Source organism: Mytilus trossulus, chromosome 2, assembly GCF_036588685.1.
Source record: "Mytilus trossulus isolate FHL-02 chromosome 2, PNRI_Mtr1.1.1.hap1, whole genome shotgun sequence".
Classification (NCBI taxonomy): Eukaryota; Metazoa; Mollusca; class Bivalvia; order Mytilida; family Mytilidae; genus Mytilus; species Mytilus trossulus.
In genome coordinates this window covers 42,958,036-42,976,112 of record NC_086374.1, presented here as the reverse complement: position 1 = coordinate 42,976,112, position 18,077 = coordinate 42,958,036, and the positions used below count along the sequence as shown (strand labels likewise).

General features: G+C 32.2%; 1 protein-coding gene across 1 annotated transcript; it reads right to left on the bottom strand.

Annotated features, from left to right (window-relative positions):
* Positions 1–5,359: 5,359 nt before the first annotated feature.
* On the bottom strand, positions 5,360–16,608 carry LOC134705780 (calpain-A-like; the record flags this gene model as incomplete). Its single annotated transcript, XM_063564498.1, has 11 exons — positions 16,235–16,608; positions 14,400–14,531; positions 11,699–11,889; positions 10,927–11,104; positions 10,327–10,392; positions 9,769–9,857; positions 8,801–8,958; positions 7,818–7,916; positions 7,141–7,438; positions 6,130–6,215; positions 5,360–5,457 (listed from the first exon to the last, which is right to left on the bottom strand). Coding segments are annotated over exons 1-11 (1,764 nt in total), but the record flags the coding sequence as incomplete, so codon positions are not given.
* Between the last annotated feature and the right edge of the window lie 1,469 nt (positions 16,609–18,077).

Here is an 18,077-nt window from a genome sequence, read left to right as displayed (position 1 = left end):
AGAAGCTGGCATTATCCTTAAACTTCCTTTTTTTGCTTTAAAGATGATGTTCTTCCACTGAATAGTTAAAAACTTATTATCAATGATGACTGCATATATTCCAATGTACTTAACATAAAGGAAGCATGGATATATTTAAGTCTTTCCGTCTAAACTTGCATGTAGAAACTGACAAGAGAAATAAATAGACTAATCTAAGGGTGACGTTGATACTAAAAAATCTAAAGATCATTTAGAGAACATACAATCTAAGACCCATTTTGCAATGCTGTGATAGCACTTTTACTCGTGGGGTAACGTTTTTGTGGTTTTTGTGGATGACTTTATCCACGAATTTAAGTGCCCAACGAAATATAACAACGGTTGTCCAAATCAAGACGTGAAAAGATCACCATGTAGATTTCACTATATTGGTACGAGCATGCCATATAATCAAGAGAATATTTCGAATATCGACAAATGCATTATGAACTACATCTACAGGCAGGATAATATGGGAAACAACTGTGCCCTTTTCTTGCCGACTTGTAAGATGATGTTTGTTATCTTACTAAATAATTCAAAAATGTTAAACGCAGCTATCCCATCAAACTAGAGATCTACTTAATATATTGACTTACATCTAGAAATTTACAATTAGGGTCGGTTGAAAACAAAACATACGACAAAAAGAGATGATTTCAGCTTTCAAATTTTGAACTTTCCATTTCTATGAAGCAACATTCCAGCAGCGCCTGTATATTATATAGCTCCAAATTGGTACGTCAGTCTCGGGCTGGTATTTCCTATTAAGATTTCCTTGATAGAGAGTTGCTGCTCATAAGGAAGCTATAAAAGTAAGAGATTCAAATGGTAAATAAAGGCAACAGTAGTATACCGCTGTTCAAAACTCATAAATCCATGGACAAAAAACAAAATCGGGGTAACAAACCAAAACCGAGCGAAACGCATTAAATATAAGAGGAGAACAACGACACAACACCGAAACGCAACACACACAGAAACTGACCAATCATCAGACAAAACACCACGAAAATAACAAATATAACATGAAAACCAAATACATGAATTTGGGATAGACAAGTACCGTGCCACGTCTTATCTCAATATATCAAAAATAAGAGAAAACACAAACGACTCAACGTTAAAATTGAAATCACCCCTTCGTACATTTTACGGACGCCATCACGAGTTGGTTTACCGTTATGGAATAACCGTTTCACAGATGATAGATATATGATCTCTGATTTGATCATATTCTCGTAACTACTTACCCGTTCCCTTTCCACGAAAATTACCTACATAATTAGACTATTTATCGGATTGTTTCCTATGCTGTGTCTTGTGTACTATCGTTTGTTTGTTTCTCCTTTTATTTTTTATCCACTCTATAAGTTTGAATGTCCTTCTGGTATCTTTCGCCTCTCTTGAGAAATAAACTTTGACAAAAGAGATGATTTCAATTTTCCCCATTTCGATCTGCCATTCTAGTCTGGATAATTCAAAAAGTTGCAGTTAAACAAAAACGAAAAAAACAAAACGCTCACCAAACAATGGAACAAGTGACTAAGAACTGGCACATCCCGCACTTGGTCACATTTGATGTGCTATTGCTGGGCTGAGTTCCTATCGTCATTGTCTTGACATGCAGTGGATCACTACCTACATGACAGCTAATCCATCAATGGATCCAAGTGGTTAAATTGAAGACATCCCTGCAAAATCTCTGCGAACGTCTTCATGATTTGGATGACCCTTGTATAAATGTATTGTTGATAACCACAAATCTTTTTCAAAAGTCCTGTCATCTTTTTCCAATATTAAATATTATCGAATGTGACATCTTCGATGGTTAGCATGACGTGTGCCTATTCTTCCGCATTACCGGAATTTAACCCCATGATTTGTTAGTGATGTTTGTATTTCTCAATCTTGGCTTTGTTGGATAGTTTATTTTTTTCTATGCAATAAATTAACTCTCCAAAGAGGTCAAACTCAATAATTGTGAACGTTATCTCAGGTTTTGTGTACAAAAAACGATAGAAAAAGAGTTAAAAGCCAAATATAGTAGTGAAGTTGAAGAGCATTAAAAACCTAAAACTCCGAAAGATTCTACCAAATATAGCTAAGTTAATCTATTCCTGGGATATAGTTTGTTGTTTGTTTGTCCGTTCGTGGTTTTTATGTGGTATACTGTTTATCTATACATTTTGTTCATAATTGATGCCATAATACTGTGATAATTGTTTTTGATATTCAAAGAACAGAATCAATGACTACTGCAACAAATGTTATTTCATGCGAAGGAAGCATTTACACATTTAACAGTCGTCTTTATATCTATACAAGCATACGCAAGTTGGTGCATGAACAAATTAGCAATACAAAAATATATTAAACAAGATGTCGATACTGACTGAATAATAACATTCACATATAATTCAGATGAATTTAATTTAATTTTGGGTAACTGCTTTTTTCCAGATTTGTTGTAAATTCTTGACTCTCATTGTTTTTTGTTTGATCGTATCTTTGGATATACAGCCATTTGTTTCAGAGGAATTAAGCTAATTTAAAACTTGAAATTTCGGATGATATGAAAGACATATTTACAACCAGCTTCATTTGTATTGTTGATAGAGTTAAAAAAAAAAAAAAAAGTGACCCTTATAATTTATTGGTGCAATTTAAAACGCTTAACAATAATTTCCTTATCTATAATATTTCGAATTTACGGCAAAGTAGTAAACTTTGTGCATCTGTGTGCCTTCTGTGTTTCTATCATGGTTCTGAATATGATTAATTTTAAGCTACATGTACCTGTCATATTTTTTTCCATCGGTAGTAATGGCTCGAACATATTGAAAATCCGGGGTAAAGTCATTGGAGAGACACACACACACCAAGTGGAATCTAGATCCATAAACTTAAGCATCACAGACACAGATGTTAGGGAATCAAGTCAAAACAAAAATTGTTTACATTATTCATGACATGAAAAGGAATTTTCTGTCATACCTTACATGCCTTTTGTTTCTATAGAATGTTTTAAACTGAAGAACTAACAATATGCACCATCCGAGAATAAGAATGTTGGGTAATGAAAATGATAATGATTATATATTACTAAAAAAATCAGTTTTGTAAATGTTTCACATGTTCAAAACTACTTTCAATTCTACAACGAGGGATAGTCAGTATCAATGTTTGAAGTAGTTTTTCATTTGGAGGCATCTGCTTGATTTCAACCATAACCAATTTTTTTTCGAAAACTTCATCAAGTCGTGATATACTCCTTAAGATGCTGAATACTTGTTCATGAATAATTACCATCATTATAACATCTGAAAATATAAATATAACAGTGAAGGTAGGTATTGTTTCGAACACGTAGGAGTAAGCGTGTGAGTAGTTACCAAAGGTACCAGGATTATAATTTAGTACGCCAGACGCGCGTTTCGTCTACATAAGACTCATAAGTGACGCTCATATCAAAATATTTATAAAGCCAAACAAGTACAAAGTTGAAGAGCATTGAGGATCCAAAATTCCAAAAAGTTGTGCAAAATACGGCTAATGTCATCTATGCTTTGTAAACAGGAAATTATTTTAAAAAATGACCACATTATTGATATTAATTTCAACACCGAAATGTTGACTACTGGGCTGGAGATAAAATTTAAAAAAATGAGGACACGTGTTTTTTTCTCGTATTCACTTTGTTTGTTTTTATTTTGTTATTGTTTTATTCACGTATATCATATATCAATTTTTTCAATTAAAATACCGAACTTCATGGGAAATTCAAATCGGGAATTCCCTTTAATATCAAATGTCAAAAGGTCCATCACATATAAAACGAATAGAAACCAACTGAATTCATCTGTGCGTATTTTCTCACTTAAGTGCGCTAAAATTATACCATACATTGTCGAAAGCCGATTGATTTGATCTATTGTTTTGCTGTTTAACATGAATTCGTTGTTGAATCTCAAAAGAAACAGTAAAGGGACAATAAGGAAACGCAAGTAAAAGATGGACAGCATAACTACCACCGAATCACATATCAATTAGCAAATGTGAAGAATTTGCAGCTACTCCCTACTTCGGAAATACATCTTTGAACATAAAGTCTTTTTGTAATGTAATAAGTGCAATGTCTAAATTCAGTTAAACATTCGATGATGAAATATGACTTACGTTACTTCAATCGGAAATGACACCCTAACAACTAAACAAAATGAACACTTGTAATCTGGTTTGTCAGCCCATGCTATAGCAATGTAAGTCCCTGGCGCAAGTGTGTAGGTCGGTGCAATATAATCCCAATGCCAACCTTCTATTGACCCATCATGACATTTCACGGGGTCATCCCAGATTGCGTCGATCCAAGATTTGGTAAGAGGCATTTTCCTGTAACTGGTCATCTGTGAAATATATTTTTGCTGTGAGAACGTTGTTATAAAAATATCGACACACATTGTCATAAACAATAAATTGTTATACGATGATGACTGATGTGCCCATATTTTGACTATATTATTAATTGTGACTTTTTATTTAACGCATCATGTAAATATAACGGAATTTGATGAGACTGTTTTAAAGTGAGAGTGTTAGCGCTATAGAACCAGGTTTAATCCACCATTTGATTGAAAATTGATTTTCCTCTGAGTTCAGTATTTTTGTGATTTTACTTTTTTATTTATTTTATCATTTTCAATTAAAAGAGTTTTAGTTTAAGAAATTTTCTTAAAAGTTTAAATCTACAAATTACCTTGTATGACATATACCTTAAAAAGCCTAAATCCAATGCATGCATCTTCTTGAAAACTATCTTTTAGTAACTGAAATCTAACCACACAGGAAGGCGCTGTAAATAGTCAAAATAATCGTCAAAATTTGAGGACACATGCGGAAAGGTAGGAAAGGATAGCTATTGGTAATATACATTTCTGCCACGTAATGTTTAAGCTATGTGTTTTAGTATTGTAATAAAGCGAGACGTTTGGCATGCCATTAAACCAGGTTCAACCTACCATTTTTTCTAAAAATGTCATATACTAAGTCAGGAATATGGCAGTTGACGTGTTACCCGGATTTGTCTTTTCTCAATTGATGACTTTTGAACACCGGTATACTACTGTTGCCTTTATCTAATATTAGCATTATTTTGTTATGATGTCGTTTGTTTTTGTTTCTTAGGTTTAAGATTCAAAACTAGATAGAATCTCAAGTTATGTAATGCGACATAAATACAATTTAGCAAAAAGTATTTTAAATATCTTGGTTAAAATAAACAAAACTAAGTATATTTTATAGTATCATGTTTCATTACAAAATTTTAAAACCTTCATTTTGGAACTTTTATTTCAAATTGTGGATTTTTCTCGAACTCGTCGCCATGTAGATAGCCTTGTTTTAAATCCCATTCTCCCCAAGAATAGTTCACACTGTCTGAAAAAAAAAAAGTTGCAGAGATATTCGTCTGGCTCAAATATAAAAATTCAATCCTGGTATCTTATGTAGACGAAACGCGCGTCTGGTGTACTAAATTATAATCCTGGTACCTTTGATAACTATCTATGATGAGTTTTTTTAACAACCACTGGATCGATGGCGCTGCTGGTGGAGTTTTGATTCCCCGAGGGTTTCACCAGCCCAATATTCAGCACGTCTGTGTTAATTTGAAATCTCATTATATGGTAATAATTATAGTTTATAGACTGTTGTCAAACTTTAAAGTTTTGAAAAACTAATTCTTTTCTAGATCAGGATTAGATTGCCATAGCTTTATTTGGTAACACTTATAGAAAATTTTGGCTCAATACTCTTCAACTTCGTACTTGTTTTGGCCTTTTCATCGTTTTTTTTATTTGAGCGTTACTGACGAGACAAAACTCTATTGCAAATATAAAAATTCAATCCTGTTATCTATATAATGAGTTTATTCGTGCTCAAAATAAAAAAGCTGAAATATTTGTTTTGCCCTTATCCTTTTTTTTTCAATTTCAAATATTTTTTTGTAAAGCTAATTATTTATTGTTACATGTCATCAGTTATTATACGAGTCAACATTTGTTAACGGAAAATAAAGATATAACTTTACATTAAAGTATATAGCCATACCAAGTTTACATTCTGAGGATGCGCCTTTTAATTTTACTGTAGTACCTTGTCTCGAAACTAAGATAGGGTTTCTTTCATCAATGAATCTAAAGAAATACAAAAGCAAAAATCAAAATGCAATCTTTTAAAATTAAAGTTATATGTGTTAATTCATGCGAATTCCTTAATGCCATATCACGGAATGGTCATATCCTAAATTTAGAATAAAGAGGTATATGTATACATGAGATGAACACGTATGTATTGGTATACAAATGTACTAGTACTTCAATTCGTTAGGAAGTCTAGTTGTAAAATTGTGTTTGACGTATCATAATCACTGTATACATACCAACTCATCTTATTCTCAAAAGAAGCTATATAACCAGAAGGGACTTATAATACTAGTAGCAATGTGTTCAAAACAAAGCATGTGATTTAAGTTCACAATAACAAATATTCGTTTCAACCTGTTTGTGGACCACTGTAATCATTATTTTACGCTTAAAATTAAGTGTTTGTGAAGTTCTTTTTACTATATCATAACCTAAAAAAAAGACGTGTCTTAACCACCAACTTCTAATAATGTTGTTAATTTACATGAATAATAAAAATATTTGAAGTTGCAAATAATCTAAATAAAACAAACATACCAAACAGCATTTAGTTTTCTAAAATACATATATATATAGATTATAGAATATACGTCTTTTAAATACTGCATATAGCTTTAGTTTGTATGTCATTATGCCATGTAAGTATACTGAACTACTGATACCCGACTGCTAGTACCACCGAATAAAAAGTCAGACATGCAAAGGCATTAACCAAGAAGTTGTTTTTTTAAACATTGATGCCGTTCATGTCACTTATGTTAAAATTTCACAGACAACGACAATGTTAAATTTCATTTCAAATTGTTAAATTATCAAACGATACATTTTGGAGTACAACCTGCATGTACTACAACTGACAATTAATTTACTTCCAACCATCAATCAAAACTTTTAACAAACTAAGCTAAACATTTACCTTACTCCTTTTAACGGTGTTGGTGTATATATAACAATTGTGAAATCTTTTTCAAACTCTTCTCTGTCTGTGTGAGGCACAATTAAGTAATTCCCAGGGACCACTCGCATACTCAAGGTCACAGATATCCGTTTTGAACATATGCCTTCTTCTGTTATATCTTCTATAATCATTCCATGTTTGCACTCTGTGTGTACCTTGTACAACTTTGTCTTTATAGCAACTAATTCCATTGATGTTTGATGTTTCATTTGTTCGAGAATTATGACAACTCGGACTTTTCCATCGTCTTCTATTCCTGTAATTACGCCATATATATTTCTTATTTCCCATATATTATCGCGACAAACTTTATCTTTAATAAATAGAATGTTCAAGACCAATTCCTGTTGTCCATTGTTTTTTTTTTGTCATTTTCCTTATACCTTAGTATTCTAGTGAAGTGTACTTTACATAATGAAGTGTAAGTTGTGACTTGTGATTTTTTTATATTTTTTTCACTAGGAGATTGCCTTTCGTATCCCCCTTCTTTAATTGTTTTTGGTCGATGTAGCGCCATTATTAGTTAATTCAAACTTTATTATTTCCATTCTCAATTTTATTTATTAAGTTACTAACTTACTGCTATCAATATTCTACTTAATTACCCCTGTCAGAATACTACTAAATTAGTATACCTTTGTCAGAAATGTTGATTAAATATTTTGGATTCTTTAGATAGTCAAGTCCAGCCGCCATGCTGCCTTTCCATTCGCTATAGATTTTTGTTGTGTAATCTGTTTTAAAAAATTTACAAAATATAAATGTATGACATCTTACTTTGCGCCAAAATAATTTTTTTTTTTTAATTATTTTAATGTTGTAATTATAATGTAGCTGAACAGTATTCAATAGTAGTAATGGAAACCGTGTTGTGGAGTTTCAGTACCTTTGGAAAGCTGTTTAGGCTAGGTTTTTTTTTTTAATCCAAAAGTATCTTAACTGTCCAACCCAGTATGGAATTTGATATATTTACTCCATGTGTTGTCCATTTATCGACATCAGATGGGATTCTTTAACTGTTTGGTCAATGTTATTATTGTAAGTTGTATCAACTGATAAGTGTTATGTAGACAAAATGTCCGTCTGGCGTTTAAAATTATAAATCTGGTATAATTGATTGGGTTTTTTTTCAACAATTTGGTCGATACTACTACTAATAGAAGTTTCTTTTATCTCTGATGATATAAAAGGTTTGTACTGACATCAAATATCATTTAAACGTTGATCTTCTGTCATATTTACTGTATACACATGTTGTATCCGAAACACTGAGGTTTTCCTATCCCCAACTCGATCCCTCAGCTCGATCCCCAAGTATAGAATGTATTTTTTGCGAAACGTTTTGAAATCTTAAGTATTTAAAGCTCTCCAATTTTCTTTGCCTATCACCTGGTCTTATGTAAAAGCACACTTATAAGCCTGGTATCTCTGATTAGTTTTTATTTAGTTGCATTTTTATTAGGAAGGATATTGAAAGCTGGAATTCAAGGTTCTACGTGTGTCAATATTATAAGCCATTAATAGTACAGGAACTCATTTGTAAAGAAGAATGATTAAGAACACGATTCAATGTTTGACTACTTTGTAATAAATAAACAAACTGTGATATGATAATTACTTGACCTTTCTTCTGTACCAAGTTTATCCTGCTCTGGTATCAAATTACATATAGTTATACAGTTCATATGCTTGATCAGACTATCGACTGACATGCAAAATTCACGATCCAACATTAAGGGCCTCTGGTTGCATACAGCAGTTTTCCATTCACTGCTTCTGTAAATATAGAATGTTCATTTGTAAACTCAACTTAGATAAACTATTGTTAAATAAATAGATTTTTTAACGATTTATCAGAAACTTTTAACTCTTAAAGTTCAAAACCGAAACAACCATGTGCCTGTAGTGTATGCCCTTATATTTTTACAGTTAGGGGTTTGTTTGCTTGTGAGAGAGCTGTCTACTTATTTCATGATTATGCTTAATGTTCTATTTCTTATACTGGTCAATTTGGTTTCTTCTGGAGAATTGTCTCATTTGCAATCACACCACATCTTCATTTTTAATATGATAGATAAATACATAGATACGATTAATAAAGTGACACTTATCACTTAACAGCAAAAGAAGTATCACATCTTTATATAGAAAACAGTCCATTCCTGAAAATGCAACATACTGCTTTCGAACTGGAAGGATAATGAGTTTGTTTGGTTATGACATATTATGCATATAAATTTCTCCTGCAATGCTCGTCGAATCCTGTTATTTGGGTTAACACTCCATTATTTGGGTTGACAGTTATAACATAGATTGTTCCAGTATTCTCGACTATAAATCAAAGCAAATTACTCTCAAAATATTAGAGACATCTGAAATTTTGACAGTATTTATAATTTTCTTACGAATTTGACCTTTCACACATGGTTATAATGCGTTTGCAATTGGCGATGGAATAATGAAGTTATTTTTAGCCAGTTGAAATCTAGTAGTTGGGAGATAATGCAGTGTGAACCTTTTCCTTACATGAAATTTGTATTCTAATCAAGTTTTACAACAACAACTTGCGCATGTTGAACATATTACCGTTCACTCCATGGACCAGTCCATGCATTGTCTCCAATTGGATTTCTCATTCTCGCCAACATGACTTCCTTTCCTCGTTTTGTTTCAACCTTCAAGTAAAACATTATGATTTGAGACACGATGTCTAAATCATTAATTAATTATGTGAAGTGAAGTGAAATTAAGCTTTGATAAGTACTTACAGCAAGTACTAGTAAATTTTTATAAGTGTCCTGTTTACAAAACTTTGAGGATTACCTTAGCCGTATTTGGCACAACTTTTTTTGAATTTTGGATCCTCAATGCTCTTCAACTTTGTACTTGATTGGCTTTATGAATATTTTGATATAAAAGTCACTAATGAGTCTTTTTAAGACGAAACGCGCGTCTGGGGTACTAAAATAAAAGTAAGGTACCTTTAATAACTACGTACAAGTACAAAATTAGTACTAAAGCGGTCTTTAAACTAGTACCATAATAGAAATATATTTTTAAGGTCGAAGATAATTACGAGCACATGACGTATCAGTATGTTATTGCTTATCCATGTACAACCACGAATATTGCAGTCAAACTTACCTTTAAGGTAGCCTTTATTATCAAAACCTGACCATACATAAGGCCGAATTCGCCATCAGAACTTTCCTACAATGTGTAATCATATCAATTGACATTAAGTGTCAATAAGCATATGAAAAATATAAATCAGTGAAATGCTTGAAAAACCATTGCGTTAAAAAGATGCACAATGTCCAATTACAAAAAAATTGGAACTCTCTCAGAAAGTGTCAAATCATATATTTTTAAACCTATAGTTTTTTAAAACTAAAATCGTACTTTATTAAATTCCACTAACAGAAAGATTACGTATTAAGGACTAACGAAAAAAAATAGCTACTTCGTTAGCATTGCTTTATTGAAGATTTTTTTTTCTTTTTTTTTGTCAGACATTCAGTTTGTCTGTTTAGTTTTGAGAAATATGTATTCAAAGGGATATCAAAGAATGGTTGTACTATTTTTACACACACTTCAAGTCGCAAAATGAAAAAACCAAGATCTATAGAATTGAAATAGGTGAATAAATATCATTATATTCCTTACTAAAAAATCATTGAATGTTTACATTTGTGCCATGGATAGGTACATACCATAAGATGAATGTTCAGATTAGATACTTACTGACACAGAGCAGACTACCCATGATCCTTGTTGCAGAGCTCGATCAATCTTGTTTCCAATATAAACCATGTCAAACTTCCTATCAGATAACTTTATTTCTACTCCAGTACCGCCGGTTAATGTTCTAAAATGTTCAAGAAACTTCCTTCTCCTTATTGCTTCATAAGTCCCTCCGAACCTACGGGAGATAGATAGTTCAAAATATGTAAAAGTTTTACAACATATTCTGTACCAAAGAAAAAATGACGTCAGCAATCATGTATACCTATAAAAAGTAAAATCACAAAAATACTGAACTTAGAGGAAAATTTAATCGAAAAGTCCATAATCACATGGCAAAATCAATTAACAAAACACATAAAAAACGAATGGACAACAACTGTCATATTCCTGACTTGGTACAGACATGTAGAAAATTATGAGACGGGTGACAATGTTCCTCTGTGAGTCTTCTTTCTGTTTTCTTGTTCTCGTTTACGATATATCATCAAATGCTTTATTCTCATGAGAATGCTATTAGTGAAGCAAGGCCATTATACCCTTTCGTAGCAGTTAGGATTACTGTGTTTTCAGTTTTGGGTGAAATGCTTTGGGAACTGATGTTTGATATTTTTATGATTCATTTCCATTTTTTATTTTTACTCTTGGTGAAAGGAAGAATCAAATAAAAGCTAAACTCTTAAAAAATAACGTTTTCAATAACTATCGACGTTCGAATCATATCAGATCTGTACCAAAATTATGAAATTAGATTGAAGTAAAAGATTATTACTTTGCATACGCCTTTTCTAACAATGGAATCCACATTTCATTATATTCGTCCGACCGTCCATAAATTAATCCGTCTTCACCAACAGGAAGTCTGTCATCAATGTAAACATCTTCCCAGTTTCCAAATCTGCAGAACCGACAGTGGAATATACCATCGTATTTCTTTGTGTTCGAGTAGTCATCAGGGAGTACCTGCATTTCAAAAATGACAGTACAACAAAAGACAAAGCAAATGATTATAGTTGTAGAGTTTAGGTTTTCATTTGCGGTCATTGAATTTTGGTGAAATGACACATAGATGGTGTGAAAAAAATTAACTAAACCACAAAATTATCCACCCGGTGCAATCTTTTCAAACTCGTTTTACTGAGATTTGTGTTGTTAATTTTTTAGCTCACCTGGCCCAAAGGGCCAAGTGAGCTTTTCTCATCACTTGGCGTCCGTCGTCCGTCGTCGTTTACTTTTACAAAAATCTTCTCCTCTAAAACAACGGGGCTAAATTAAATCAAACTTGGCCACAATCATCATTGGGGTATCTAGTTTAAAAAAATGTGTGGTGTGACCTGCCAAACCAACCAAGATGGCCGCCATGGCTAAAAATAGAACATAGGGGTAAAATGCAGTTTTTGGCTAAACCAAAGCATTTAGAGCAAATCTGACTGGGTTAAATTGTTTATAAGGGTAATATCTATCTGCCCTGAAATTTTCAGATGAATCTAACAACCCGTTGTTAGGTTGCTGCCCCTGAATTGGTAATTTTAGGAAATTTTGCTGTTTTTGATTATTATCTTGAATATAATTATAGATAGAGATAAACTGTAAACAGCAATAATGTTCAGCAAAGTAAGATTTACAAATAAGTCAACATGACCAAAATGGTCAGTGGACCCCTTTAGGAGTTATTGCCCTTTAAAGTAAATTTTTAACCATTTTTCTTAAATTTTATATATCTTTTACAAAAATCTTATCCTCTGAAACTGCTGGGTCAAATTAATCCAAACTTGGCCACAATCCTCTTTGGGGTATCTTGTTTAAAAAATTTGTAAGGGTTCCGCGGAACCCAGTGTCTCGCCTATTTTTGCTGTAAATCGCAGGCTCAACAACAATGAGGAAAAAAATCAAAATATTCCTCTTGTTACTATTTTATGATTGTAAGAAAATCTAAGTCCATTTAAAGGTAAATTACAGAAAAAACGGAGTAATCTTTTTACAAAATTTACTTCTGGATACAATCTTATGATCATAAATAAGCTTCTGTCCAAGTTTGGTACAAACCCAGGATAGTTTAAGAAAGTTATTAAAATTTTAAAAACTTTAACCACAGAGTGAATGTAATGGTTCTCGGCAGAAAAACTAAGTCCATTTAAAAGTAAAATATGGAAAAAATGGATTTAATTATTTACAAAATTTACTTCTGGATACTATCTTATGACCATAAACAAGCTTCTGTCCAAGTTTGGTATAAACCCAGGATAGTTTAAGAAAGTTATTAAAATTCTAAAAACTTTAACCACAGAGTGAATGTTTTGTTTCCCCGCAGAAAAAACTAAGTCCATTTATAGTAAAATACGGAAAAAATGGAATTTTATTTTTACAAAATTTACTTCTGGATACTATCTTATGATCATAAACAAGCTTCTGTCAAATTTTGGTAGAAATACAGTATAGTTTAAGAAAGTTATTAAAATTTCAAAAACTTTAACCACAGAGTGAATATTTGTTGACGCCGCCGACGACGCCGACGGAATGTAGGATCGCTTAGTCTCGCTTTTTCGACTAAAGTCGAAGGTTCGACAAAAATGTGTGGCGTAACCAGGCAAACCAACCAAGATGGCCGCCATGGCTAAAAATAAAACATAGGGGTGAAATGCAGCTTTTGGCTTATAACTCAAAAACCAAAGCATTTAGAGCAAATCTGACATTGGGTAAAATTGTTTATCAGGTCAAGATCTATCTGCCCTGGAATTGTCAGATGAATCAGAGAACCCGTTGTTTGGGTGCTGTCCCTGAATTGTTATTTTTAAGGAAATTTTGCTGTTTTTGGTTATTATCTTGAATATTATTATAGATAGAGATGAACTGTAAAGAGAAATAATGTTCAGCAAAGTAAGATCTACAAATAAGTCAAATGACCAAAATGGTCAATTGACCCCCTAAGGAGTTATTGTCCTGTTTAGTCAATTTTAAACAATTTTCATAAAATTTGTAAATTTTTACTACCGGTAACATTTTCCACAGAAACTACTGGGCCAAGTTCACTATAGATAGTGATAATTGTAAGCAGCAAGAATGTTCAGTAAAGTAAGATGTACAAACATATCACCATCACCAAAACACAATTTTGTCATGAATCCATCTGCTTCCTTTGTTTAATATTCACACAGAACAAGGTGAGTGACACAGGCTCTTTAGAGCCTCTTGTTTTTTGTCCGTCTATTATTCTTATGTTACCTATAGTTTATACGTAGAACAGCAGAAACGAAATAAATGTCAATAACTGGTGCTCTGGTTATTGCTGATCAATTTTGCATCTCGGAAGTAGTGAATAAGGAGAAATATGATATACTTGGTCCCTTATTCATTCTATGATTTTAAAATGAATTGATTTACGACTTACCAAGGATTTGTATTGTAATACTTTAACTAATCCTTGGACCAACAGAAAAAAATCATGATGATAATGGTGATGAAGTTACACTTACTCTTTGTAATAAAAATGAGTCTGTAGCTAATAATAGAACATTGAGCATGAAAATATTGCATTCAGTATCAATTGTATCACAGTTTCTTTCTTCTGTTAAATCAACAAGAATACACGCTTGTGGATGAATTTCCTGCAAATAGAATACTCAGATTTCATTTAGTAACGCATAAATATGGCTTATTACGCAAATGATAAGATGGCTTCATTCAAAAAAAGATCCCAAATTGAAATAAAGGTATACTTTTTACCTTGTATTATTTTAATTTTAGTTTCTTGTGTACAATTTGGAATTAGTATGGCGTTCATTATCACTGAACTAGTATATATTTGTTTAGGGGCCAGCTGAAGGACGCCTTCGGGTGCGGGAATTTCTCGCTACATTGAAGACCTGTTGGTGACCTTCTGCTGTTGTTTTTTCTATGGTCTGGTTGTTGTCTTTTTGACACATTCCCCATTTCCATTCTCAATTTTATACTTTTTGTCCAAAAAAAAACCAATATCTTATTAGGCGAATAGCAATCATTTAATTGTCTATTATTTTCAATTTGTATAGCATGTACACTCTTTAAAAATGAATATGCTAAATCTTTTAAGCAGTTTATCTTAATGGTTGGGGATATATGTAATCTGCTTCGTACAATTCTACTTATATTTAGTTAAACGACTAAGAAACGCAAGAATTCATTGATTTTTGAAATGTTTTATTCCTTGAACGGGTAAACAAAACTAATTATATTTGTACTGTTTTCCCGTCATTTAATGTTGTCATTTGGCGATATATCTAAGCGCGGGGTTTGGCTAGCCACAAAACAAGGTTCATTTAACCATAGTTTTGCTTAAAATGTCCTGTACCAAGTCAGGAATATGGCAGTCGTTATATAATAGTTCGCTTCTATATATGTGTTATTGTCGGTTTTTTTTATGCACATCAGTGTTTTGTTGTTTCATTGTTGTCCTCATATTGTCGATGTGTTTCGCTTGTTTTAGTTTGTAACCCGGAATTAATTTTTTTCTTAATTGATTGATGACTTTTAAACAGCGGTATACTACTGTCGCCTTTATTAATTTTCTCTTTAATAAAAAGCGATAGATTCAAACATTCACAAACATTAATAAAATAGATGGTTTGTTAATAAAAGTAGTTGGGAATAATTCAATGAAAGTGCAACCCAATCATCTAAGCGCAAGAGTTCATATAAAAAATGTGTATGACGTGGATAGCATCTTACACCAAAGTTTCCAAGTAGTAAAGTTGAAGTTATCCCGTCGAAAATGTTATGAACGCCATCACGAGTTGATTGATATATGCTATGAATATTCGTTTCACAGATAATTCCAAACCACAATTTAGTCCGTTTTTCCCAGAATGTGACATAACCAAATAGGACTGTTAATCTGTGAACTCACATCGGAAACAAGACAGGTGTCACAGATGAAGAGTAGGATATGCTTAACTTCTGTTTCCCATTGAATGGCATATCAACGACATTATGATGTGTTAATTAAGTGTTATGTTTAATTAAAGCTAAGATTAAATGAAACTTCCATAATAAATCCCTATATTTTTTTCAATATAACATCGAGTCAACGATTGACGTGTTGCTACAGTTTTGCGGGTGCCACTAATTGACAGGGAACTGTGCACTCTTACGCCCGAGTTCATTCCTATTATCATGTTTTCAAATCATTTTTGTGTAGAGAAAGATGCATGAAAAGCAAGTTCAATATACGTTATGATATATGTAATAGATGTAACACTTCACTGTGGCTGTACATTAAATAATAAAGAAAATGTTTATATAGATAATATAGAATAATCGAGTTAATAGTTACCTTTGGTCTGAGCAACTTAAAATCATCCTTACAGAACAGTTTCTTTTCATTAAAAGAGTCGTCAAGCCACAATCCCGAACAGTTTGGACGTTTTTGATGCGTAGAAGTTTTTCCTCTTGTGGTAAACTTGATATCCTGTTCGTACAAACCTAAGTCATTCAAGTGATAGTTTTTATGACCTGGTTCATTTACATATAACATACATGGTTCAAAATAGGTTTTACTCCTTTTACTTTTTGAACCGTCTACTTTTGGTTGCTGTAAGCTATCTTCGTTTGCTCTACCCCTTGAAGTTTGTGAGGGTAACTGGGAGTGTATATTAGTCCATATCTGCGATTCGTCGATTTCTTTTGTTGATGAACATCCCATGTTTAGAGCCCATCTGTTAAACAAAGACAATATCATTATTAACTTTGAACAATAACTTTCAGTGACTGTGAATTATCTTAGACCGGTAATGTTGGTCTTTTGTTCTTATGTTATATTTGTTATTGTTGTGCAGTGTCAATCCGATAAGTCAAGCCATTCCCGAATGATTCTTATAGTTTTTTCTTTGTTGTGTTGTAACACCACTGTCCGAGTTGAAGTGGACAGTTGAAAGCGCACAGTGTTATCTCATGTACATTGAACATGTGCCTGCTCCAAGTCAGTAGCTTCTTTTTCAGCGGTTTTCGATGGTTCCCTTCTTAAATTTGGTTTACCATGAAAAAGCCATTGTTTTGCATTTGGCTTGAATTGTTTCACATATTGAAATTTCGGAGCCTTAATTTATTATTGACATAATGTGATTATTGAAAGCCTGCAATAACATACAATTGCTTAAATCATAATCATTAAGAATACAGTACAATAATTATTATAATATCAGGTCTTTAAAAATTGTGAACAGCATGCAATCATCGTGGAGTTTCTGAAGAAACCTACATGTTTATTTAAATGTAAGCAAGTGGGAAACAATAGCAACTTCGATGCTTCATTGCTGACAATATTAAAATATCGTGAAAATCGGATGTAAGAAATCATGAAACAGTTTAAGTTACTAGTAGTACTATTCTGTATATAAATTATTATATATTCCAAAAGAAAACAATAAAATCTAAATATTTATGATTATTACCTTTATTAGGAAGCCATTGTTGTTCATTTCAAATTAATCAGGATTTACATATAATACACGTAATCCCTCACCTTGATTTCAATTATGGTTTAAATGTTCAGAGGTTAAAATAATTCTAAATCTATAATCCAAGTAACAATTATATAATCCAATAGTTATATTTCAATTCACCTTAATATTTCACATCTGAAGTAAATTTCCCGTTCTTTTAATTTTTTTCGATGAAACATTCAATATTTTGCATCCCAAAATGGTTTTGGTAAACTGATTCACATTAAGCCTTTCATGTGTCTTGACTTGTTTCAGTTTAAAAATTTTAATCCAATCATTTAAGAAGTTGCTGTTTATCACTAGTGGTAGTAACTGCCTGTATGTGTTACATTTCTATTGTGGGTATCCTCGAATAAATCGCAACAATTAACTAGATGGTGCCAAGTAAAAAAAATATTGGAAATGTTCCTTTGATGAATAAGAATAAACAAAAAAGCATAATTGTCATGGACAATTCATTCTAAGTATTTGGATTTTGTTTACTACAATATGATTTCACATTATGGGATTTCAATAATTTAATATCACTTCGCATGCAACATAAATAAACGGTATACTTAATGTATCCAAAACATCAAAACCAGACACAAGTTGTTTCCTTTTTCCTTTTTCGATATTCAAATTTTGAAAATAACTATGTAACATCAACCTCATATTTAAAAAATATAAGAAGCT